The sequence below is a fragment of the Ursus americanus genome, chromosome 25 (assembly GCF_024610735.1).
Source record: "Ursus americanus isolate L20-20 chromosome 25, mUrsAme1.1.p, whole genome shotgun sequence".
NCBI classification, from domain to species: Eukaryota; Metazoa; Chordata; class Mammalia; order Carnivora; family Ursidae; genus Ursus; species Ursus americanus.
The window spans coordinates 1,536,655-1,561,908 of record NC_142151.1 but is presented as its reverse complement, the minus strand read 5'-3'; the positions used below and the strand labels follow the sequence as shown (position 1 = coordinate 1,561,908).

Here is a 25,254-nt window from a genome sequence, read left to right as displayed (position 1 = left end):
ATCTAGGCTAGAAGATACTAGAGAACCACAAACTCTGTGGGTTCTAATGTTTTATTAGTAACAATAGTAATTTTAAAAGTAATTGAAACTAATAATATACTGCTGGTATTAAATGCTTCTGTTTGCCAAACATTCTCCACAGCACATCACAGTTTTATGTTATATGTACATAAAATCCAGTGTTTGGATGGGGAAACTGAGGCACAAGGAAATTTAGTAACTTGCCTAAGGTCAAACAGGTAGAAGTACTGGAAGTAGATCCAGGTTGGGTACCATGGTCAACACTCTAAAGCATTACATATACTTACTCAAAGGGACAAAAGGAATATTTTTTTTTTGGTAGCATTCTGGTAGACTGAGGCAGCAGGCTGAGTGCCGAACAAAGACTTTGAAAAACACTAAAAGGTTAGAGAAGAGAGAGAAGCCAGAGAAGGAACGGTTACAGAAGAAAGAGAATGAAGCAAACAAGTACAGGACCACAGAGGCCAATGAGAAGAGAGAATTTCAAGAAAAAGGACATCATCATATTAGTACTGAATAATGCAGAAAAGCCAAGTGTGTGAGAGATGCAAAATGAGAAAAGATGTGGACTTGGTGATTCTTCATGACTGTAGAGAATAGTTTTGGCAGAGCAGTAAAAACAGATGCCGGGGTGCAAAGTGTTACAGAGTTTAGGCCTTAGGAGGCAGAGGTTCTTACTAAATACAAACCACTTTTTCAAAAAGGCTGGTTCTGAGAGAAAGGGGATGAGAAAGTAGTAGAGTTAAGAAAAACATTTTGCATAGGAATGATTTTTGCATATTTATAGATTTAATGAGAAAGATTTGGGAAAAGAAAGAATGGTTGAGAACATACTAATCGAGAAGGAAAAAATAATGGAGCAAAGTTCCAGGGCCTTACCCGGACAACCAACCAGTAATAACACAGAGTAAGTGCAGGTGTGCTTCTGGTGCTACTGACTAAGGACGTGGTTAGAAAGAAGGAAAGAAAGAAAAGCCAGGCAACAACAGAGAAGAAATGGAGGCCTTCCATACCAGTGCCCACCAGCCCTTACCACTGGAGGGGAGTGAGTCCTTGAACATCTCATAGAACTGAGTCAGGTACATCACCATAGAAAGCTTGTCAGGCTCCCCCACCGAGGCCATTTCTTTGCCTGTCATGATGGGAGAAATGCCCAGTTCCTTCTCGGCAATATCAAAGGCCAGCTGGTTATTCTTCTCCACATTTTGCTCATCCAAAGACTCAAAATCTCTAAGAAACAGAATGAGAAAAACATATCAAGAAGGGCTGCTTGTCCTCAGGCCAGAAAACACATAACCAGTGGAGTCATCATCATTTCTTAGTCTTTCAGCTAAAATCCAGGGTGCGGGGGGTCTCACCCCAATCTGAGAGCCAACCCATTCATCTCACCTATTGGTCTCCTCCCTTTCACTAAGAAAACGCAAATCATCCTCAAAGAGAAGACATGATTACAGACCTACCCAGAAAGGAAAAAAGGGTGGAAAAGCTGAAGAACTACTCTCATTTTCCCAACAACATAAATTTCTTACTAAAAGGTAAGCTCAAGAATAGGAACTATCTTTAATACGTGTTCTCTCGTACCTTGCATGTGATCTGTACATATTAAACTAATGCTCAATAATGATAAATATTCTATTTAGATCAGACTGCTTCTAAAGGCATAGGACTATCACTCGTTGTGTCACTTGGACCAGACAAGCTGCTGACGCACTAAATCAGCTCTGGTAAATCTTATTCAGCCTTCCACTTGAAGGGAAATTCCAAAACCTTCCTCAAAAGATTTTCCCACTGCTAAATTTCCTGAGTTTTCCCAAGTATTTAAATTAACAAACACTTCCTGCTGGGTTCCAAACTTCTTGCCATTCAATCAAGTGAAGACTGATAGCATTCTTCTTTAAGAGGTGATTTCAGACCAACTGGGCAGGCCTTATTTTGGGTTAACCTACTACTGACTCTGTAGCAAGGTTTTCATGTTTCTAAATGCCTTTTCCTTATAGATTAAGCCTATTAAACCATGGCAGCCTCATCCTGAATGAAGTCATTACAGTCTAAACAGTGCCAAATCACCTCCTCACTGCTTTCTGTTGTGTTACAGGGACCCTCCCTAGACCTTCTGCAGGCAGCCTTAAGTCCATTCTAACAGGAGTGTGCCCCCTCCCTCTACCACCCCCCACCTCACCCACTAGGTTCCCTTCAGCTACTTTTGCTTTCCCTTTGGAAGAGAACGGATCCACCCTGTCTTTTTCTAAAGCATTCTGTGCCATTCATCACAATCCTTCTCAAACTACTCCCTCTTCTTCTCCCGTCCTTTCTTGATGGGGGGGGGGGGGTACTTTCACTTACCATTTACCAACCTCTGCATTAGCTAAGGGACAGGAGCACTGGAGGTCACTTATCTTTATCCAAACAAATCAGATATTCCCATTCCTAAATCATTCTGTATGTGAGGCTGTTTCCACTAGCTCTTGCCTCATTAATTTATAACCTAATATGAATAGGAACTATGTTTCTTAGGTTTCCTTAAAGCAAACGCACAAATTTGGGCCCTAATGATAAAAGGACAGGCAGCCAAAATAATTCAACAGGCTTTTCTTCTGTTTCTGGATCTTCTTGTTTGGTTTCCATGGTAACAAATGCCTATGGGGGAAATCGGGGTGCACTGGTCACTGTAGTTGATTCTATATTTAGGTGAGTAAAGAATGGCCAAAAGAGAAGGTGTCACTGATATAAGTGGGTAAGGCGGCCTCAATCTTGTGGGCCTGGGCAGAGTGTATCTGCAAAAGGTGCAATTTTTTAAAAAGATTTTATTTATTTATTAGAGAGAGAGAGAGAGCACAGAAGGAGAGGGAGAAGCAGACTCCTTGCTGATAGGGAGCCCAATGCGGGGCTCAATCCCAGGACCCCAGGATCATGACCTGAGCTGGAGGCAGACACTTAACCAACTGAGCCACCCAGGTGCCCCACAAAAGGCACCATTCTTAACAGAGATAATACCAATGAACCATGATAAATCGGGTAAGTATTCACTGTTTTCTGTTTTGTTGGTAGTGACATATTTGCCTTTAGCCAGCCAAATGTTCTAGTGAGGTTTTCCTATGACCAACAGCATTTGAAAGATAGCTGGCCAAAATAAAGAGTTCAACCTGGGGCCAATAAACAGAGTTTTCCTTTGTGTGATGTTAATAGGCCCATGTGGGTGTTAAAACCAGTTTTTGACCTTCTGAGTGCTGTGATTTTTAAAACCTCAGCTGGATTCAGCTACATTATGCTTGACACAAGTTTTAAATATAACTAAATTGAAATTAATCACTGCCTTCTAGAAAAAAGTATCTTGCTATGTATCTCATTCTAGGAAAAAGTGCAAAATTTGGTTATCTGATAGCAAAATACTCTGAGGTCCTGAGGGAATACAAAATGAAACACAAAGTTTGTCGCAACTTACATTAGATCAGGGCGGTATCTATGGATGATTGCACATAAGGCCAGTCCACTTTTCCAAGACATGGTGAGATCTGTCACCTGTACCCCTGCATAGCCATCTGTCTGCCTTTGGCACCAACCCAGCAGTTTGCTTGAACGAGCTACAGACTCTAAAACAACAAAAAAATGATCAGAAGTGTGGTCACCGGGTAGCATTGATGTAGGATCCTCTTTGTAGTACACATATCCAGTTTGAAAAATTACAAAAGGTAGGAACACAATAGTTGTCACTGTTTTTCAAAAGTAAAAAGCTATGTAACTGGTAGTTACATGACAGTGAAATTTTAGGTGGATGAGAAACTACCAGTTTACCCAGATCTGATGTCAACTCCAGTCCCTCTAACAGAATGATAAGTCACAGAAGGGATGATCTGGATCTGCTCGTGCAAAAGCCCAGGGTCCCTGCAGCACTCTTGGATACTGATTTAGATGGAAGAGCGCCATCTACTGAGCTGTCACCCTCACTTGCAGAAGGTCTCAGAGCGTCACCTGGCCGCTGAGGAAGCTCCTTCCCTTCAAAGTAGTATTGGGAGGAGTAGAGCAGGAAAGAGTCCATTCTCTCCAGCAACACATTAAACCAATAGCAAGCAAAGCCCACTCTCACACATTCCAAGACGTAGAGCAATCTGGCAAATGAAGAAACTGTAGGATTACACTGGCAAGGCCAAGGACCCCAGACCGGAACAATCCCCCAGGCCAGGATTGGCACTCTGTATTATAAATGATCACATCTTGAAAAAGTGAACACATATACTTGGATGTTTTCCAGCTCACTGCTGTGTCTTCTTAAACACAAAGGGCCTTTCTATAAGTCTGCTTTTCTTAACTGCATCAAAGGAGCTCTAACATGCAGCATTTAGAAGAATCTCTGAACTCCTATTTGTGTCCAAGAACATCTGTTCTCTTACATTTGGCAGCTGGAAATATCTAACCGTGTATGAAGTCATTTAGTGATTTCGGAACATAACAAGATAAAAACCGCCTATCATAAAAATCCTGTTCCATTTAAGTCTTTCGGTGAAAATGTATTCTAAAACTATACAGAGAGAAACACTCCTGCTGTTATCATCATAAATCAGAAATTTACTTCAGAAATTAACTTCATTCAGCTGTCTCCCAAGTCTGTATATCCATCAATCCAATATGTACTGGGCAACTTCAATATTCCAGGCTCTAAAATGATAGTGACAAAGGTATATTGTCTGCTTTCAAGTAGATGACCCCTGAGGGGAGAAAGATGAAAATGTTTCCGCCTGCCTGTTGTGAAATCCACCTTGATACTGCAATAACATGTCAAACTCAAAACAGACTCAAACCTTCTCATCCTCCCATTTTCTTGTCCATACGGGTGGCAGCACCATCTGCAAACATCTCTGACCCATGCAACCAAACTGCTAATGCCTATTGATTCTGGCTGTTTAATATACTCTCCCTCACATAATTAATAATGACAATGACAAAATGGCTGCCATTTGTGACCACAGTGTGAAGTAGCTATTTCTTACGCCCATTTTAGACAGAGAAACCAAAGTTCACAGACACAAATTAACCCATTCTAGCCCACACACTTCACAAATGACAAAGCTTAAACTGGGACCCAGTTGCACCTGGCTCCAAAGTCAGAGTTCTTCTAACGATGCTCCACTCCCTTGTCCATCCCCAGCAACAGCATCAGATTCAGGCCTTCACCACCATTAGCTTAACTGTTACAGTGTATTTCTGACCAGTGGCCCTGCCTCTGGCACTTCCCTGCTCCATTCCATCTTACATATCGCTGACCAGGTACATTCATGTTGCTCTCCTTTTAAAAAAATCTACAGGGGCCCTTCAGTGAACACAAACTACGGAATGGCTTTTTATCTCTATAACTGTATCCTGGCAATGTCGTAGTACTCAGCTAAAATGTCACTGCTTTTTCCTAAAGCCTCCCCCAGAAACCTTTGTTGGTGTGTGTGTGCACTCACTTCCTCTATCTCTCTTTCTCTCTCAACAGCATTTGTACCTGATTTCTCTTTATACCCTCCTAAAATCTCAGACTGAGGGTTCTGCCCTGACGTTCCTGACATTTTTGGCTGGGCAATTCTTTGTTGTGGGGAGCTGACCTTGTGCACTGTACGAGGTTTTAGCAGCATCTCCGGATGCCAACAGCACCCTCCCCTAGTCATGACAATCAAAAATGTCTGCAAGCACTACCAAATGTCTCCTGGGGGTCTTTACCTCTGGTTGAGAACCACTGCCTTATACAGTACTGTGTGCACTAACAGCTCAATGAGTAAGTATGAACTTCTCTGAATAGGTTACTTGCATTTAAAAGGTCATTACCAGAACTCACCATTGCGAGTCAACTTTGGGGTAGTTCGGGAATTCACCAGGTTCTCCATTTCCAGATGAATATCTCTTGTCTCCCCGGTATCGTATAAATGGCGCACCTGGCAGGAAGTTAAGAAGGAAAAATCAAACACCATGTAACAATTCCCACTTGAGAGCAAAATCAAAGCCTAAGAGAGCAGGTTGGGCAAAGTTCAAATAAAAGTTATGACGATGACCTTTAAAACCTTTCTGGAATGTGGTGGGGTTACATATAAACAAATACATATCAGTGTAAAAAAGTTGTGCTAAAAATTAGCTACTCAGCCAAGGAGGGCCCTCTGATAGTCACTATTGGACCATTAATACTGCCCATTGACAGCAGGTCTCATGGGCCCCTTACATAGAGGCTTAAAGCCATAAACTTCAGATAGAAAGTGAATAAAAAATTATACAAGTACATCGGCAAATATGTTGAACGGGCTGCTTTCTAAAAATTGCTGGGCTCTTTGGGATTATTGTGCTTTGTCAAATGTCATTCTTAATGCAATTGTAAGGCTTCAGATGTTGTGAGAAATAACTCAGCAGCGCAAGAAAACTGACCAATGGTATTTCAACTTGCAGAGAGCGTCCTCACTTTCAAAGTTCCTTCAAGTGAACAGTCTCATTTGCCCTCACAATGGTCCTGTGAATAGCAGGACTATTATCTCCACTTTATTGATGAAGAAATTGAGGTTCAGAGAAGACGGGATGACACATCCACATCAAAGTGACTGGTGGAAATAATGCAAGAAGTCCCGTTTCCTGAGTAGTGAGCAAGTGTGCTCTCCCCTACAACATGCAGCTTGAATGAGGGAGCCCTCGACAAAGTCCTGGATCCACCACTTTGGTCAAATGGGATCTTCTGGCAAGTCATTCCACAACTCCCTCCCTTAGCTGCTCAATCTTTTGATGGAAAGTGGTACCATTCCAGGGAGACATCTACTTGGATTATGAAAGAACTGTGTGTATATGGTATTAATAGACAAATTTCAGTGTTTCAGAGGCCTGATCCATCCTGAAAATGGGCCCAGATGTAGATAACTGACTAGAAGGCTCTTACCTGGCTTGGGCGGAGGAAGTTGACGTTAATATTGGGGTATCTGGTGACAGGGTCGATGCTGTATTGGCTGAAGTTTTTACTCACATTCTCAGGGGTGGTCTGAGGCAGCAACCTATAAATGCTTTCCCTGTAAGAACATACAACAATTTACTCAGAGCAGTGACAAGCACCATACACATCTCCCTCTCCTTTGATAACATTCCTATTTTTTGACAGTGTCCCGAATAATCTGAAGGATGTGACAAATCCTCATTCTTGACCATTTTTCTCCAAACCTACATCAGCCCTTGCTCCCATTCCTACCACGCCAGTGATTCCACAGGCACTGGACTGGTTAAGGACCAGTAGCAAGAGCAAGTACACTGTGGTGGGCTGGGATAAAATCACTGATTCTAATTTAAAAGGCAACTAATTTACTGTTTTGTTTTTTTCATGTAGGCCAATATTTAATTTTTAAGAAAATCACAGATGAAAAAAGAACTTGCCACCAAACTTGCCCAGAATACCTTAGGTAACAGACTTAAAATGCTATCAACCACCAATTACACCCAGGAAATCCTGTATTTCTCTAGTTTTTCTGGTCAAGGCATTTGTTCTTTATTAGCAAACAAATCCTAGGATTCTTACCTCGTTTGCAATGATCCGCTTCAACATATCTGACATTTGAAAGTTTGAGAAATGTTTACAAGCAGTTTGGGTTTTTTTTTTAATTCGAAGTCAATTCTTATTTCTTTTCTTATGTTAGTATGCCCCCTGCAACCACACTGATTTCATTAGTGTAAGTCTTTCTACTTTAAGGACAGAAAGATTTAATGTACTATGTTTATATATTTGTTCATGTGACTGTCATTAAAGGAATCAGATACTGTTCTTTAATGGAATACAAAGATTCAGATACCATTTGTCAGTAACAAATTTAATTTGGAAAGAAATAAAAGAAGAGCACTTAAATTAGATAGTCTTTACATATCTATGATTTTATTAATCAATATCTTGCTTCTCTTAAATATGGAAACATCTTTAATTAAGAAAGGAAGAGAGAGAGAGAAAGAAGAAAACGTGTACTCTGCCTGAGGAGTAAACCACTCATCACTCCCAGTTTTCTCGTGGAAGGGACCCCTGGCTACTTCCAATTACCTCTCGGCTAGGACCTCCAAGGGGCTTGTTCCTAGAGACCAACTTCGTACCATCCAGGCTGAGTCCATAGCAGCTAGAAATCCTCGGGCTATTCCTGTTCCCATTGGCCAAAAAGGCTATGAAGGAGACAGAAAACAAAGAATTAAAATAAATTACCTTTCAGTAGAGGGAAACTAAGAAAGAAAGTTTGCTATTGACTGTACTTTTTGGCAACTGTTCAGATACTGGGCTTTCCCACTTCGTAAAGGCAGAGGAGCAAATCACAAAAGTTGCAGAGCTTCCATCCATACTTAGCAACTTCCCTACTTCCTGGTGTATCTTCTGCAGGGAGTCTACCTCTGCTGCACAATGTGGTAGACACTCGCTCTACAACCTGGGATACTCACGTTTGTTCCTAATTCTTACTGCTTCCTTACTATTGCCTCTACTATAAAGAAAGCACTGCCATCCTTACTGCTCACCTCTAGGAGGCTGTCCCCAACCAGGGCCACTAATAACTGGTGTCCATTCTGCTCCCGCACCAAGGCAGCATTCTCGGAGGCGTACATACAAGTGAAGTCAAACATGGCCACATCAGGCTGCCCATAGTGATTGATGGCAAAATCCAGAGACGGCAGCTGCTGCTGAGTGGAGAAGTCTGCCGCCTCCCTGGCATAGTTCAGCAGAGCCTCTTGGTCGACATTCTCCCGGGAAAGCAAGAGCTCTGTGTCAGCATAGTCCTGTCTCCAGAGCGAGAAGAGGGTCAAGGGAAAAGCCCCGTTAGAGCCACACTATGCATGTCAGATGTAAGCTAGTTTCACAGCCTTTCCCTTCTTCCTAAAGTGATTTCATATTCCAAAATAAGTCTACACAAATTAAAGAAAAAAGGGGGAGGTGGTTTCTTTTTAAAATTTATTTATTTTTTAAAAGATTATTTATTTATTTGAAAGAGAGAGAGAGCACATGAAGGTAGGCTGGTGCAGAGGGAGAAGGAGAAGGAGGCTCTCCGCTGAGCAGGGAGCACAACGTGGGGCTCAATCCCAGGACCCTGAGATCATGACCTGAGCCGAAGGCAGATGCTTAATCGACTGAGCCACTCAGGCACCCCTTTTTTAAATAATTTTTTAATTAATTAATTAATTAATTAACTTGGAAGAGAAAGAGACAGCACGGGGTGGGGGACACGGACAGAGAGAATACCAAGCAGACTCCCTGCTGAACAGGAGCCAGATGACCCCATGACCCTGAGATCATGACCCAAGCCAGAATCAAGAGTCGGATGCTCAAACGACTGAGCCACCCAGGTGCCCTACAGGGGAGGAGAGCACAAGCTTTGTCGCCTGGTATTTCCATTTACTTAGAGCATGTCATACTTCTTTAATCTTGCCTAATCCAGGTCATGAAGTTGTTTTGAATACCAAATAAAATAATTTATGTGATGGTACTTTCTAAACTGAAAATGTATTTTATAATTTATGTTATATTGGTCATCATTATCTTCTGGGTAGCAAATAGCTTCTGGCAAATGGGACCACATAAAATGCTCAGCATTGTGTAATTCATCAAACCAAAGGAAGCACCCAAAAGCTTCAGTGCCAAAAAGATGTGAGGTGGGAGCAATGGTAGTCCCGGGGGTTGGGGAGAAATATGTTGAAAATGGAACAGAGGTTTTCAAAATAATACATAAGATTCTGAAAGGCTCCAGAGAAACCCATCAACTAAGAAAAACAGTGATGAGAGGGAAAAGGGCTTTCCACATAAAGGACTGAAAAACTCCTTTTCTGTTTTGGAGATTCCTGGCTAACTAAGCCAAATCTTTATTCTCCTAAAGTGGGGCCTAAGGTTTGTTTCCAAGTGTCCCTGATGGTACTTTCAGCTACCGCTACAAGATGTTAATAGTCAAAGCACAAATACTTAAGTTGGTCCTCAAAACCATGTTTGTTCAACATTGAGTAAGTGACCACAACCAGTTTAGTATTTCACAGCACACATAGAAACATGGCCCCTGCCCTCTAAAAAAATAAATAAAAAGCAAAAGTAAATCAGGTCTTGGCATTCTAGATTGTTCCTACATTTGCCATGCCTTGGAGATATTGCAGGTTCAGTTCCAGACCACCACAATAAAGTGAATGCTGCAACACAGCCAGTCAAATGAACTATTTTGATTTCCCAGTACATATAAGTTATGTTTACACTGTGCAGTAGTCTATTAAACGTGCAATAGCATGTCTTTAAAAAACAATGAACCTACCTTATCTAAAAAATACTTTATTGCTAAAAAATACTAAACATTATTGGAGTTTTCAGCTAATTGTAATCACTGATCACAGATCACCATAACAAATATAATAATGAAAATGTTTGAAATATTGCCAAGAATTATCAAAATATGACACAGAAACATGAAATGAGCAAACACGTTGGAAAAATGGCACCGACAGACTTCTTCAGTGCAGGGTTGCCACAAACTCTCAATTTTGTTAAATAAAAAATAAATAAATAAATAAATAAATAAATACATAAATACATAAATGCAGTAGTTGCAAAGCACAATAAAACAATAATTTCAACTGATAACCACTGCTCTGCCTAAGACGGTAGATTTGTCTGAACTTAGTCCCAAAGCCTACCACCGGGCTCACTGGCTATTTCTTATTGATAAAGCATCCAACCAAGTATGTCTTGTTTATGCTTTTGGCAGAATGGGCTGTACGAACTGCTCTGTCCTGTTTCTCTTATGTACATAAAGGAGCTCAAGGCTGAGAAATACATCTGAGGTCCATGACTGGGAAGAGGCTGTGCTGCAGGCACTTGCTCACTGGCTTGCCCCCAACACTGCTCTCAGATATGGCAACAGTATAACTCAGTCCTGCAGAGACAAAGGCACCCTGGAACTCCGCCACGAGTCTGTGCTAAGAACTGTACAGGCCTGAGTCAGCACATCTAGAGCCTCTTCTCTCCAGCTCATCACACAGGGATAGTAATTCTGACTCAGACTGAAGACCAAACAAGACTTAAGAGACTGTCCTTAAAAAACCACCTATCCTGTGGTTCTCTGATTTCATATTCTGTTCATCATCTCAGGGAATGTCATACAATTATCCACCTGGAAAAAAGGCTGAGCCAGACCTCTCATCATTGTTAGGTCATGAAGAGGTCTAAATATACCCTGATCCAGCCAGTGTTCCCTAGACTTCTGATAGACATATCTGCAGTAAAACTAGAACCATTCTCAGGCTTCCAGGTCCAACTCCCTTCCCCTACCACCCTCTCCCCAAAGACGACCTATTAACCAACTGCTAAGCAGTCATATGTGGAATTAGCTATAACAACAGACCAAATCACCTAAAATTAAACTGAGTATCCGAGATAACTGATATCTGAGATTTGCTTTAGAACAATTCAATGGCAGGAGTGGGGACTGGGATGAGGTGCTACTGAAATGATATTGGCCATGTGTTGGTAATTGTTAAGATGAAATGGTGGGCACATGCGGGTTCACTGTATGCTTCTCTCTACTTTTGTTTACATCTGAAATTGTCCGTAACAAAAGATTTTTTAGAAGTTAAACTAAGAACATTAGAGGAGTACCTGTTTCCAGGAGATGAGTTGGGTGCTCATTTTCATTCCCTTGCAGGAAAAACTCATCAGACAATAAAACTCTTTCTCTTAGTGGTCACATTAACTAGTACAACATAAAAAAAGGTTTGAAAGAAATCCATTACTCACGTGCAGTATCACCCCTTTGTCTAGCAAACTCTGCTTTTTGGCTGTCATAACAAAATAGTGTGTGTCATCTTTGTAGTACACGATATTCTCCAAGTCAATGCCTGCAACCAGAAAACAAATCTGTCACATGTGGGCTTGCTGAAATGAAGGTACATTAGGGCAGCCAGAAAGTTTGCATGGGTCCACAGAGACCAGGGCTGTAACACTCCAAGCAGAGAAAGTGAAAATAAAGAGATGCCTGAGCCCAGATTCTTGCTTCCTGCATATTCAGTTCATGAGAAAAGGGCGAGCTATGTTTATACCTGCACTGCTCTATAATTCACTTGATACCCTAAGTTATCCTAAAAACCATGATCAATAGTAAGCAGAAATAGAAGGACTAGAAGAAAAAGAAAGGTTAACTTCTAGTAAGAGGTCAGGGTTAGTTCTCAAATTAAACCTCTTTGATAGTCATCAAGGCAACTGGGAGAATCACCTCTACTCTTAAGCAGAGTGTGAACTAGTGACTTTTTAATTCAATAATCTAAAAAACAGATGTAATGGAAAGCAATCATGTTCTAGAAAACAGAGAATTGAAATCTGATGCACATTTTTATGGCAACAAATAATTTATTCAAAAGCTATCACACGACAATCTCATTCCTATCTAGCACATGGTTTACTTCACGCCCAAACTGCAACACCAGAAGACTGTATACACGGTATCTAAAGTCAGGTTCTAGAGAACCAGAGACCTACCAATCGGTAGCTTACTGCATTGAGCACCATCACTCAGAGCCACAGCATAGGGGAAAGGGTTGGAGTAGAGTTGGTAAAAGGCAGAATGAGCCCTTAAAAACAAACAAATAAATAAAAACTAAGCCCAGGGCAGCCCTGTCACTGTAAAGAGGATAAAGAATGCTAGAGGAGGAGACAGTGATAAGGAAAGCAGTATTGAAAGAAAGAGAGGGGCAAACAACAGTAATAATGCCAATGACCACCCACTCTACCAAACCCTCTGGGAGAAAAATCACAAGTAGTTATTTAAATTTCTATCCTTATTGCTTTGGAGGCATCTACACCAACCTGTGGCTTCCCTTAGTTCCTGGAAAAATTTTTGGTTGAATATAAAAGCCACACCACTGATCTCTTCTACTTTGGCTTCTGCTGTTGTATTTCGGTTAATAAAATTTGCTGTAATGGCAATGGCCAGCTTGCCGCGAAATTCTTTTCGCCGAAATCCTGGAAGGAAAGAAATTTTCAGAGGTGCCACAACTTGTTAGAGAAGAAGGAAAATCACTTCAAACAGGAAAGGGGTGTTGATGATGACATTAGGGAACATGTGGGATGGGAATCAATGGGAAAATTTTAGGGCAATTCTTCTCTATCTGAAAATAAGGTGTTTACCTACCAAAAAATATATGAATTCAGGAAAGAAGTCAAAGTCTCCCCCACACTAACAATTTGAAATCTAACTGACCAAAATACTACTCAGTGCAAGAGATTCCATTAAAAGAGAAAGAAAGAAGGAGAGAGGGAGGGAGGGAGGGAGGGAGGGAGGGAGGGAGGGAGGGAGGGAGGGAGGGAAGGAGGGAGGGAGGGAGAAAGGAAAGGAAGCCACCACCTTACTAAACTTAGATATAATCCTGCAGTGTCAAACAATTAATTATCTCCTAGTGCCTTAACAAGAGTGCCCTGTAAGAAGTAACCCAAGTATCAGTTGGCTAGTGGAAAGCTGGGCCTGTCATTCAGTTAGAATAGATAGCACACATATGCAGATTCTTAGGAATGTGGATTCTGATGATACAAACTCTCACCCCAGGGTTGGGGGAGGGTCACCCTTCACTCTGCTATGAACCAGGCAAAGCAGCATTGATCAATACCTTCCAAGGTGTTCCTTCGGCCATCCCCTCCGATGATCACTTCGAATTCATATTCTGACACAGGATGGGTTTTGGGGTGGACCAGTGCCCGCCAACCTATCCCTGTGGACCAAAGTCAAAATGAAGGTCAATACCCAGCCATATTCATACACCTAAGAGACCTTTAGATACAAACTGCACAAAACCCCAAACTGAAAACACCAGGAGCAAAAGCATGGGGTACAAAACACAGGAAAAAAAGAAGCCTTGGAGAAGGCTCACAAAAGAATGCTCCCCGCCACGTGATTTGCTATAATGAACACAAATGTTTGCAACATCTAATACTATGTCAAAAGCCTCCTCACAAAGTCAAAAGTTCCTTGAAAGATACAGGCTGTACAACTGAAGAAACTTTTTTTTTTTTTTTAAGATTTTATTTATTTACTTGACAGAGAGAGAGAGAGACAGACAGGGAGAGGGAACACAAGAAGGGGGAGTGGGAGAGGAAGAAGCAGGCTCCCAGCGGAGCAGGGAGCCCAATGTGGGGTTCGATCCCAGGACTCTGGGATCACGCCCTGAGCCGAAGGCAGACGCTTAACGACTGAGCCACCCAGGCACCTCCTGAAGAAAGCTCTTTAACTAGTTCTGAAAACAACCCACAGATTCTTGTAGTTTCCTCCCTTGATCTCATTTTTTCTCACAAAATCCATGCCCTTTCATCCCCCCTTCGTTTGTCCAATCCAACTCACGTTCATTTTCTTGGTCCTCAGGAGGCTGCACAAGACCTTGGAATTCCACATTGACATGGATCTCAATGCCTAGGATCAGGGCTACTTTCAAAAGTATTAACTGAAGCTGACGAATACCTGGGGGAACAAAAAGATGATAGTAGTGAGGGCACACTGAATAGAGAGTACTAGTCAGCGATTACTGTTCAGGTTCTCGCCTGTCCACCTACACAGTTTATCCAGACTCTCAAAGCCTCCTGTAGTTGGAGACATTTTCCAAGCCATGCTCTATAGCTTCTTTCTTTCTTTTTTAAGGGCAAATACAATTCGATGCAAGAGATGTTCTAGAAAGACATGCAAGGCCACTCCTACCTCCTGGGTTCAATGTTCAAAATAACCAAAAGTTCTGAGACAACATAGATTGTGGCCAACAGGAGACTCTCTTTTCCATTTTCCCAATCAGTCAGAGCCACAGTCATCTAGCGGAATCCACAATCCTGACAGGACATGGTACTTACCACAGAAGGCAAAGGTGTGCACCCTCCGGTGGGTTTTCCAGTTTGATACAAAGGGGCTGGACTACTTCTAAGATCCCCATAGCATCTCCCTTTCATCCTATTATCTGACCTTCACACACTCTTATAAAGTGAGAAGGGGAATCCTTAATCCAACCTTAGTCTCTTGCTATTCCCCCTCCCACCACTGGTCTACAGGTGTAGAAACTGAGGCTCAAAATGAGTGAAAGTCTTGCTCATTATCACAGTGAGATCTATTTATTTATTCTATGTCCAATGAGTGACCACTAAGTGTCACACATGGTAGCAGCCCCAGGCCTACTGAGATAACAATCTAGTCCCTAATGTAGGACCCTCTCAGCTCCAAGACAAATCCCACATAAGGCACACAAATTCAGACAAATCGAATGACCCTTGGTCCTCTCTTAAGACCAATTTCACCTGCAGCCTCTGACTAACCTAGTGCACGCGAATCCTCATCTAAGTCATCTTGGTTCTGTTTCCCAGCTTATCATAACCACCACCCTTCTGAGTCACGCGCCTACAGGCTCATTAAATCCCATTCTCGTACACATTTAATATTTGCAGACAACTGGATTCCAAGATGCTTTACATATTATAGTCCAACAGATGGGCAGAACGCTTCCTCTGCCAATGGAATGTGGCAGCTGTTGGCCAATGTTTGATAAATTGGCACAACCACTTCGAACAGCAAACAGTTCAGCAGTCTGATATATTTGCAGGACACATCTGCAGGAGCTCAGAACAAAAGTTCCTTGATAACAACTTTCCTGGAATCATTAACGATGATCAATAAACAAGACTCGAACTTCATAATGTAGATACCGTCTGTTCTGAATCACTTTTCAGATAGGCCACTTAACAGTCATGGAAAGAAAATCCCTGTCTGCACTGACTTGTATTTACTCTATAAGATCTCAGAAAAGCACAGGCCCAAGCTGAGCTTGGAGATGACAAAAATATAGGAAGAGTTACCCATGCTGTAGACCTCATGAGAATCACCTAACCAAATGAATCTCATTACTAACTTGCCACTGGTGACCAAACTAGGAGGCTGCTTCTAAAACTGTGGTTTCCCCAGTACTGTCCCCGTTGCATTTTGTTCTCACATTAGTAGAGTTTCTATCATACCACATTAGAGAGAGCCTCATGCTTTATGCTTCTTCCACTAGACTAACCACCAGAGGGTCAAGGCTCAAACTGGTAGTGTTTCCTAGCCTGGCCCCAGTGCCCATCCCACCCACTGCAAGTGCTCTGGAAGAGTTCAAGACCTAACTTTAGAAATCCTTAAGTTAAACTCATGTCAATAGGAGAGATCACTTGCACTTAAGAGTCCTAGGTTATAGACCACCATATCACATGTATTTTGACTCCAAGCACACTAGACATTACTGATATCAGAACAAAATGGGCTGTTGAGTATGAATTCCTCAAATAATCTGCCTCTTTCTACTGAACAAGTGGGTAGGGGGCAGGGGTGGGATCTTGCAGGAGGATTGGTTTTACTTACTGATATGGTCAATAGCTCCAGCACAGAACTTGCCATAGAACTTCTTGGCACCCAGACCTCGCAGATCATGTATGGTGAATGGCCAGAGATGCAAGACGTTGTTGCGGGAGAAGGCATCTCGTTTCTCAATAACAACCACCTTAGCTCCCAATAAGGATAAGTCAATGGCTGTACGGAGACCACAGGGGCCAGCTCCAATGATGAGACACTGAAAAACACAGCTGCTTTCAGGGCAAAGGCAGCACATCTTAGGAAAGCTCACATTTCTATAACAGTTTCATGATCTCATAACCATCATTCCCTAAAGCCCCCCAAGTAGGGCTATTCTCCTAAGAAATCTTCAGACCCATGTGGGTCACGGGAGAGCATCTGCAATGCCTTGAGAGAAAAGCTGGTGATTGTTATGGATAGAGGAGACTCTTTTAACTGCTAGTGCTGCACATAAACCCAGCACATGTTCACCTTGTAGACCTGCAATGTATTGAAGTGGTCATCATTTCAACAAACGATTTGAAAATCACATCATCTTTTATTAACAGGAGAGGACTTTTCAAAAGGTTTCTAAGTCAAGCAGATTTCTGTCCAAGGAGACACAGATTATTAAATACATAGTTCAGACAATATTAAGAGTTCTGAAATGAATCTACCACTCTAGGATTCCAAGAAGGCAACTTTCAAGAGCCAAAGTTTTATGTGCTGAAAAGAGTTCTAAAATCACCATCTTTTACTGAAAGTCCAGGGAAATGATCTTAAAGACCCGTATTCTAGAGAAGTACATAAGGTGAGAAGGGACACTTAACTAATTTGTATTATTCTTAATAAAACACCACAACTCACTCATAAAAGTCATGCCTCTGAATTTCTTGAATTTTGCTGATAAGTATCTACTCAGAGGCAAATCCACTGGGGGAGGGTCTTTAGGTCTCCACATAGAGCAAATTAAAGCTCGTTAAAGGACATTAATAATCTAGTCATGAAGTCATTTGCAACTTTGTTTCCCTGCTAGCTTTTTCCAAACTTCTCAGGTGTTTTTACATAAGGAGGAAAGCAGGAAACATACTGTTTTACATAAGGAGGAAAGCAGGAAACATACTTCCCTGTACTGACTCCTGCACAGGTGACTGAATATCTCACCTGTTTCATGTAAACTCTATTTCCCTAGATTGTGAAGAAAGCAAAGAAACATTTTGGCTCACAAGGCACTTGCTTATCAAAACAAACCTTTGGAATATGGATGAACAGAGGTCTGAAGCTTGTGGCCGATCCCCAAGTTAGCAAATACTATTTATTTATCTTTTTTATTATAACAATATTTTTTTATTATATTATGTTACTCACCATACAGTACATCCCTGGTTTTTGATGTAAAGTTCGATGATTCATTAGATTCATTCATTAGTATAACACCCAGTGCACCATGCAATACGTGCCCTCCTTACTACCCATCACCAGCCTATCCCATTCCCCCACCCGCCTCCCCTCTGAAGCCCTCAGTTTGTTTCTCAGAGTCCATAGTCTCTCATGCTTCATTCCCCCTTCTGATTACCCCCCTTTCTTTATCCCTTTCTTCCCCTACCGATCTTCCTAGTTCTTATGTTCCATAGATGAGAGAAACCATATGATAATTGTCTTTCTCTGCTTGACTTATTTCACTTAGCATTATCTCCTCCAGTGCCGTCCATGTTGCAGCAAATGTTGAGAAATCATTCTTTCTGATAGCTGAGTAATATTCCATTGTATATATGGACCTTATTAGTCATTAAGTATGGAATGACGACTTTATAAAGATGACATGCCAGGCATCATGAAGCCATGTTCAGACAGGATGCTAACAGGGCATGGCTGCTTCTTTGCTAAGCGACCTGCATCCTCCTAACAGTGTGAGATTCAAAACAGAGCCCTCAGGGGGGAATAAAAAGTTCCTGTACCACTTGACTTCAGGGTTGTACTTAAATAGCTGAAACCCTGTTCAAAATGTGAATACATGAAATAAGAACGGGGTCTGGGACATGGAACAGTCAACTGAACACAGGTAATGGACCCACAGAGTTTGACTTTCTGTACTAAGTCTCTGTTAGACTCTGCCTAGTTCTCACCTCTACTCACCAGTCTACCTCTACTCAATCCCTTTCTTTGGTTTACCTCTCCTCACAATCTTTTTTTTTGTGGTTAAATCCTTAGGTCAGTGGCCCCAAGGCCTGGGAGAAGACAAACCCTTACCTTGGTGTTAGTGCACGCTTTTCCCTTTTTGTAGTCTTTGTGGCTACCCCGCTTGTCCAACTTTGCCCACAGTGCTTTGGCTTTCCAGTAGTTAAGCTTGGACTTGAGCTTGTGATAAAAGGAGCGGTAGTCCTTCGGCTTCAGTTCTAGGTGGTCACAGAGCTCTTGGAAGGCCTTGAGGGTACCCTTGCAGGTGGTGGCCTGCACAAACCGGTCAAAGAGGACATGAGCTCGATTCATTGTCTCGTTCTTACTGTCCTCCATGCTTCCCCACTCTCAGCAACCCCCAACAAAGGGGGCAGTGGGATGGCTGTTGATCCACCTGATTCTGTCACATTAATCTAACAAAAATAAAGAAAGAAAAAGGAAGGGTTAGCAAATCCAAATTTCTACCTACAAACATTTTCTAGGAGACACAACTCCTTTTCAAACGGAGTTCTGAGTGTCAATCCAAAGTGTACACCCCACACCCCAGTACTCCAGGCACTATCTGTGACACTGGGACGGAAAGATGAGCAGGACAGTGCTTGCTTTCAAGGGTCTTACAGTTCACTGGGCGAGACAGACTCATAAACAGAACGTTTTAGACTAACGCTAAGTGCCATTACAGAGAGAAGCACAAAGATTTGGGAATATAAACGATGAGTACCTAATCATAGTGGGTCCTCGCTGAAGATGAACCTCTGAAAGGTGACAGCTGAGTCTTTCAGGATAAGTCAGCGTTAGGGAAGGAGTGCAGGGAAGAAGTGTGGAAGGTAGGAAAAGAAATAAAATACGAAGGCTTGTGAGTGAGTGACTTTTACAGATGAAAGACTCAAGAATGATTCCCAGGTTTCCCGCCTAGGCCACTGAGTAAATAATGACACAGACCAATGAATTAAAAATAGAGGAACTCATTCATGAGGGGAGAACAGTGAGTTCCCTTCTGGCTTGTTATGTCTGAGCTGCCTTGACAGAGGTGCTCATAGGAAGTCAGGGGAGTAGCCGGGGACCCAGGCCCAGATTTGGGAGTCATTAGCATACAGGTGGTACTGGAACCTTCAAAAAAGTGGTACAATCACACAAGGAGAGCCCATGGGAAGAGAGAGTCATGGGCCCTGGATGAGATCTGCGACTCATCAACTTGTAAGGAATTGGCCGAGGAAGATGAACTCTCTAAAAAGATTGTGAGGCACAGCAGAGAGAGGTCTGAAGAGAACCAAAGGGCAGTGTCACAGCAGTCTTCTTGAAGAAGCACAAAGTTCAGAAGTGGCAAAGTCAGTAGTGTTTTAAAGGACTGAAAAAATCCTGCCCCTGCATGTGGAACATGGCAGGGTGGGAAGATTTTTTGCCATTTCATTTTGCCCACGAACATATTTGACAGTAATGATAATGTCTACACCTTCCACTTACCAAAAACACCTACACATCCACCACTCTATGTTTGCCGGATAGAAGCTTTAAGGTGGGAGAAGGCACCTTACATGCCCCTTTAATGCACTCTCTCCTTTGGGTCTGTTTCATCATTTTTGTATCATCACTACTTAGAACTATTAGTGGAAGGTAGGAGGCAAAGGGCCAAGAGTGAAAACTAAGGCCTAGTAAGAACAAGGAGCACTAACAGGGCTCTGAGCCCCGTGCCAGATACTGGTTGCGTGACCCCGGACAAGTCGCTCTGCCTCACCAGGCCTCGATTTTCCCTTTGTGTAAGACGAGGAGGTTACACCAGATGGTCTCTAAACTCCTCTTCCAATTCTGAAGTTCTCCGAGTTTAGTCCTGAGAAAACCCTCATGGTCACAGTGCTCACTCCTGGTTTTCTAGTCAGAATGCTCTATCACAGGCTTATCACCAATTCGCTACTAGTGTGACAAACAGGACGCACTGTAACTTTGCTTTAAAGAGGACTTACTTTTGGAGATGGGGGGAGTCTGAGGAAGGGGGGTGTTGATCCACTGTGGTCAGGAGGGGTAAAGAAGAAAGAAGTGATTCACTGCTTAGCGGAGCAACCCAAGAGTACTGGGAGCCACCAAACTGTATGTGCTGATGAAAACAAGTGTCAGAAGAAGGCACCACGCTCGGGGCATGGAAGAGGCCATGTTCTGTCCTGAAGCCCTTTCACCGGGCAAGTGTGTGTGCAACAGAGTGCCCATTTGTGAAGCAGAAGTAACATCCTGCGTCTCTCTACACCTCACCATGATACTGTAAGGCTAACCCAAATGAACAGGAGATTTGTCTGAAGCTTCACAGGAGAAAGTAATAGCTATACACGAAGAGCTGACACCTTCCCTTTATGTCAGCAGACCCAGCACTCTTCCTGTGCCGTGGAGGCCGAGTCAAAGATGGTAACTCTTCACCCGGACACACTGACTCGGCTTCTCAGCTCAGATACATACTTACTCAACAACCTTTCCTGGCTCTGGAGGCCACTGCTAAAAACACAGCTTGTCTCAATAGCCATGTGGCCTAGAGTCCATCAAGAAACAGAAATAACTGGAACTAACTTCCAGTTCCCCCTAAATAGAAGTTTATTCTAGGAAAAAGTATGCAGCAAGAGAAATATTTTAAAGTTCCTAAAAAGAGCCCACTCTTTTTCTTATACACCAAGGCTTATCTTAGAAATGATACGTAATGAAAAGATATCTTAACAGGGGCAGAAAAAACAGATGTGTTTATCCAAAGGCAGAAGGGTGACAGGTGACAACCAATGACTAGAAAGAAAGGTCCCAGAGTGACTGCCTCTTGCCTTCCTCGTGTAGATTTCTGTGGCTTTATTTGCTTTTTTGACAAACAGACAGCATTTTGCAATACTGACCCTGCATGCCCGACCTGTGTTCATAGTCGACATTGACTCCGCCAGAGTCATAATGTTCGAAAAGCTCTGAATACACCTGGTCTGAGCTCTCTGCCTCTTATCAAAGGAGAAAATGATTTCTTTTTGTTCCTAAATAGCAGTCACCTTCCACTCCTTGCCAGGATTTGGAGCACTCAGTACCAGGATGTTCTTGCTGAAACCAACACATTAAAAATCCTGCAACTCTGGGGCAGCTGGGTAGCTCAGCTGGTGGAGCGTCTGACTCTAGGTTTCAGCTTGGGTCGGGATCCCAGGGTCGTGAGATCAAGCCCCAAGTTGGGCTCCATGCCGAGTGTAGAGTCTGCTTGAGATTCTCTCCCTCTCCCACTGCCCCTCCCCCTGCTTGCATGCATGCATGCATGCTCTCTCTCTCACACTCGAATAAATAAAATCTTAAAAAAAAATCCTGCAACATTATTTCTAAAAGCCTTTCCCCTGTCATAATGCTTATCTTATGCTTACACCTCCCTGAAGTGTCTTGGGCATTTATTTTCAAAGAAAAACTGCCTTGGACGCTAACATCCCCTTGGTTGGCTGGAGCCCACTCTGTTTGAAATATTCACTTCCACAGAGCTACTAACCATCACAGAGATTTTCCAAATCAACCCCCACCACAGATGAACACCTTCATTAACAACTGGCCCCCAATTCTTCTGCTGACTTTCAGGTTTCAGCCACAGCTCCCACACCTGCAGAGAGTCTGCTTCCAAGCAGTAGTCAAGTATTAAATGCCCAGTCTAAGGGATTTTGACCTGCAGGTCACTAATGACAACAGATAAATAGAGGTAAGTTGGTTCCTGGAACAATGCAACAAGCACCCAAGGTAAGAGTACACAAGATTAATTCCCCTGGGTTGCCTCACTTTTCCTACTTTGCAAGCCAAATGACCACAGCAGGAAGACACTCTCAAGTGCTACAGCATTACTCTGTAACTCTGCTGGACTGGGACTGTGTCATTTACCAAGGGGAACGTGGCATTCTGATTCATTCTGCGAGCAGCTGGGCAGAACTGCAGAAGGGCCATTCCTGTTATTACCCTAATTTCCCTCATTCCTGAAGGTCAACTCAGATCCTGCTCCTCTTGGCCTCTCCTGGACCATCCCTGTGTGCCAAACATCCTAGTATCCTGGGAAATTTTCATATTCATAATTACAGGAACCTAGAGACCAGGGAACCTGGCCAGAAGGTGCCAGAAATCCTGGGGACTGAAAAGCCAAGGTGTGGAAGGAAGGGAAAAGGGAAGTGAGGAGCCCAAGGAGGGAAGAGCAAGAAGAGATGATGCCAGGTTTCCAGGGCACTGGTGCAATTTCTGCCACTGGACAATATCTTGCATGTTTTGTCCCGTGGCAGCTGACTGCTGACTCAGAAGCCTTGCACATTCCTTGGCTATGGAGGAAAATGCTGGAGAGGCAGCCCATGAAATACATGCAAGAACAGACTTTATGTTTCTATTTACAACAAGAGTAAAAGGCTGTCACTGACTCATGGCTGGTTATGAGAACACTCAATCTCTACCTCTTAGAATAGGTGCATGATTATTTGTAGGAGGGGAGAACTATCTTTAAAAATAGAAAAGGGAGGAGCACCCTGGGTGGCTCAGTTGGTTAAGTGTCTGCCTTCAGCTCAGGTCATGATTCCAGGGTCGTGGGATCGAGTCCCACTTCGACTCCCTACTCAGTGGGGAGTCTGCTTCTCCCTCTCCTTCTGTGCCTCCCCCACTCATTCTCTCTCTCTCAAATAAATAAATAAAATCTTAAAAAAAAAATAGAAAAGGGAAAGAGAAACAAAACAAGAAACTAGGAATTATAGTTCAAGAGTATGAAACCAGGGGCGCCTAGGTAGCTCAGTTGGTTAAGTGTCTGACTCCTGGTTTTGGCTCAGGTCATGATCTCAGGATCGTGGGACCTGAACCCCACGTCAGGCTCCATGCCCAGTGTGGAGACTGCTTAAGATTCTCCCTCTCCCTCTCTAAAAAAAAAAAAAAAAAAAAAAAATTAGGAGTATAAAACCAGAGTTAAGTTTAGTTAATTTTCTCCCTAGCTACTGCACCATCAATATACCAGATGTGTAAATCTCTGAATCTTATTAAGGAATCTATGAAATGCTTCTTTCCCTAGGCCATTCAGTCAGAGGTGTGACTTGTCTAAATAGATCTTAGGAATAAGTAGATCTATAGGAAGGCAGGTTTTGGAATGTGATTAGGTGGAAACTTAGATGAAAACTGCACTTCGGATTATAGAGATTCCTTCGTGTTTTGTCTCAGAAACAAAGACCAAAGTTGCCAAATGCCTTGAGTTCTTCATCAGTCTTTCCGCAACAAAGGCCACTCAGGCTACTATCATCTGTGGATGGGAACACTGAGACCCACGCCTCAGCAGGCAATGAGCTGACTGAACCAGACAGTCTGGGAATGAGACTCCTTGTCGCCTCCTACTGCTCCCCATCTCCGGCACCAAAGGCTTATCTCTCACAGCCTTATCTAACGTTCTATGGGTACCTGGGAACCAAGCCCAAAATACAAGAAGGAAAGCAGTCTTTCTCCAGTATTCTTGTTTCTGCACTATTCCATCCTCAGCTCGCATCTGACTTCCCATCCTATTTAGCATCAAACTAAGCAAGATGCTGAGGACACAGGAAACCAGCCCCCACCCTACGTCTGCGCCCCTCCTCGAACCCTAGATCTGCTCTTTAGTCATACTGCATTACTCATCTGCAGCTGTCAGTTCACAAAGCCATTATTTAAATGGCTCTCTCCTACACTAAGAGCTTCCTAGCAGGGACCAGGTCTTTGTAGCTATAGCCTGATCTGTAGTGGAAACACTATGTTTCTTTGGAGCTGATGAGGGGAACAGAATCTCCTCAAGGAATTCTGTATGGGATCTCAGAAACTCCACACTGGAAGGGCCAGTCCTGGGGAAAAGCACTGGCCTTGTCCTGCGTGGCTGGGAGGTGGAGGAGAACTGGACACATGCAACAGAGATTTCTACTGCGCTACCAAAAAGTTGTATCTAAAAATGCAAAGGTAAGCCTGGACAGGGAGTGATGTCCTAAGAAGAGCAACCAGCAAGAAACAACAAGTGCTTTTCAAGATATGGAAGCACCCCAAGTATCCATCCATAGATGACTGGATTAAGAAGATGTGGGGTATATATACAAAGAAGTATTACTCAGACATAAAAAAGAATGAAATCTTGGGGCGCCTGGGTGGCGCAGTCGTTAAGCGTCTGCCTTCGGCTCAGGGCGTGATCCCGGCGTTCTGGGATCGAGCCCCACATCAGGCTCCTCCGCTATGAGCCTGCTTCTTCCTCTCCCACTCCCCCTGCTTGTGTTCCCTTTCTCACTGGCTGTCTCTCTCTCTGTCAAATAAATAAATAAAATCTTTTTAAAAAAATGTTTTCCTCTTATTCAATATACTGCATTCTAGATAATCCCTTAATGTTTAGACTTACTCATTTTCTCTAATCAGCTGTTTTTTAAATTTCAACATTTTAAGATCTCATTTCTGAAAGTTCTTTCTCATACTTTCCTGCCCATTTTTTATAGTCTCTTGCTCTAAAAACCAATATTTACTCAGTTTTTTGCTTATAAAGTGTATTATACTAAGTTAAACTATATTATAATTCCTGGGTTTGTACATATGCGATTTTTTTCTATTGACTGTCACTCATGTTTTTATTATGTTTAGTAATTTTTTTCCCCAGAGGGGAGGTGGGGGATGGGGAAGTAGGGGATGGGGATTAAAGAGCACATGTATCATGATGTAAAAAATAAATAAAATAAATAGGAGGGGCACCTGGGTGGCTCAGTCAGTTAAGCGTCTGCCTTTGGCTAAG

At 42.7% G+C, this 25,254-nt stretch overlaps 1 protein-coding gene across 24 annotated transcripts in view; it reads right to left on the bottom strand.

The window, feature by feature from the left end:
* The window catches only part of MICAL3 (microtubule associated monooxygenase, calponin and LIM domain containing 3), a 199,947-nt gene that overhangs the window by 99,182 nt on the left and 75,511 nt on the right, over positions 1–25,254 (bottom strand). For all 24 annotated transcript variants that reach the window (XM_087855444.1, XM_087855464.1, XM_087855447.1 and 21 more), the window contains exons 2-13: positions 18,591–18,931; positions 16,371–16,578; positions 14,346–14,462; positions 13,618–13,719; positions 12,821–12,976; positions 11,756–11,856; positions 8,509–8,766; positions 8,048–8,163; positions 6,911–7,037; positions 5,834–5,930; positions 3,464–3,611; positions 1,055–1,251 (exon numbers count right to left, since the gene is read on the bottom strand). In XM_087855444.1, coding sequence (XP_087711570.1) covers positions 1,055–1,251; positions 3,464–3,611; positions 5,834–5,930; positions 6,911–7,037; positions 8,048–8,163; positions 8,509–8,766; positions 11,756–11,856; positions 12,821–12,976; positions 13,618–13,719; positions 14,346–14,462; positions 16,371–16,578; positions 18,591–18,854 — 1,891 coding nt within the window. In that variant the 5' untranslated portion in view covers positions 18,855–18,931. The remainder of the gene's footprint in view (positions 1–1,054; positions 1,252–3,463; positions 3,612–5,833; positions 5,931–6,910; positions 7,038–8,047; positions 8,164–8,508; positions 8,767–11,755; positions 11,857–12,820; positions 12,977–13,617; positions 13,720–14,345; positions 14,463–16,370; positions 16,579–18,590; positions 18,932–25,254) is intronic.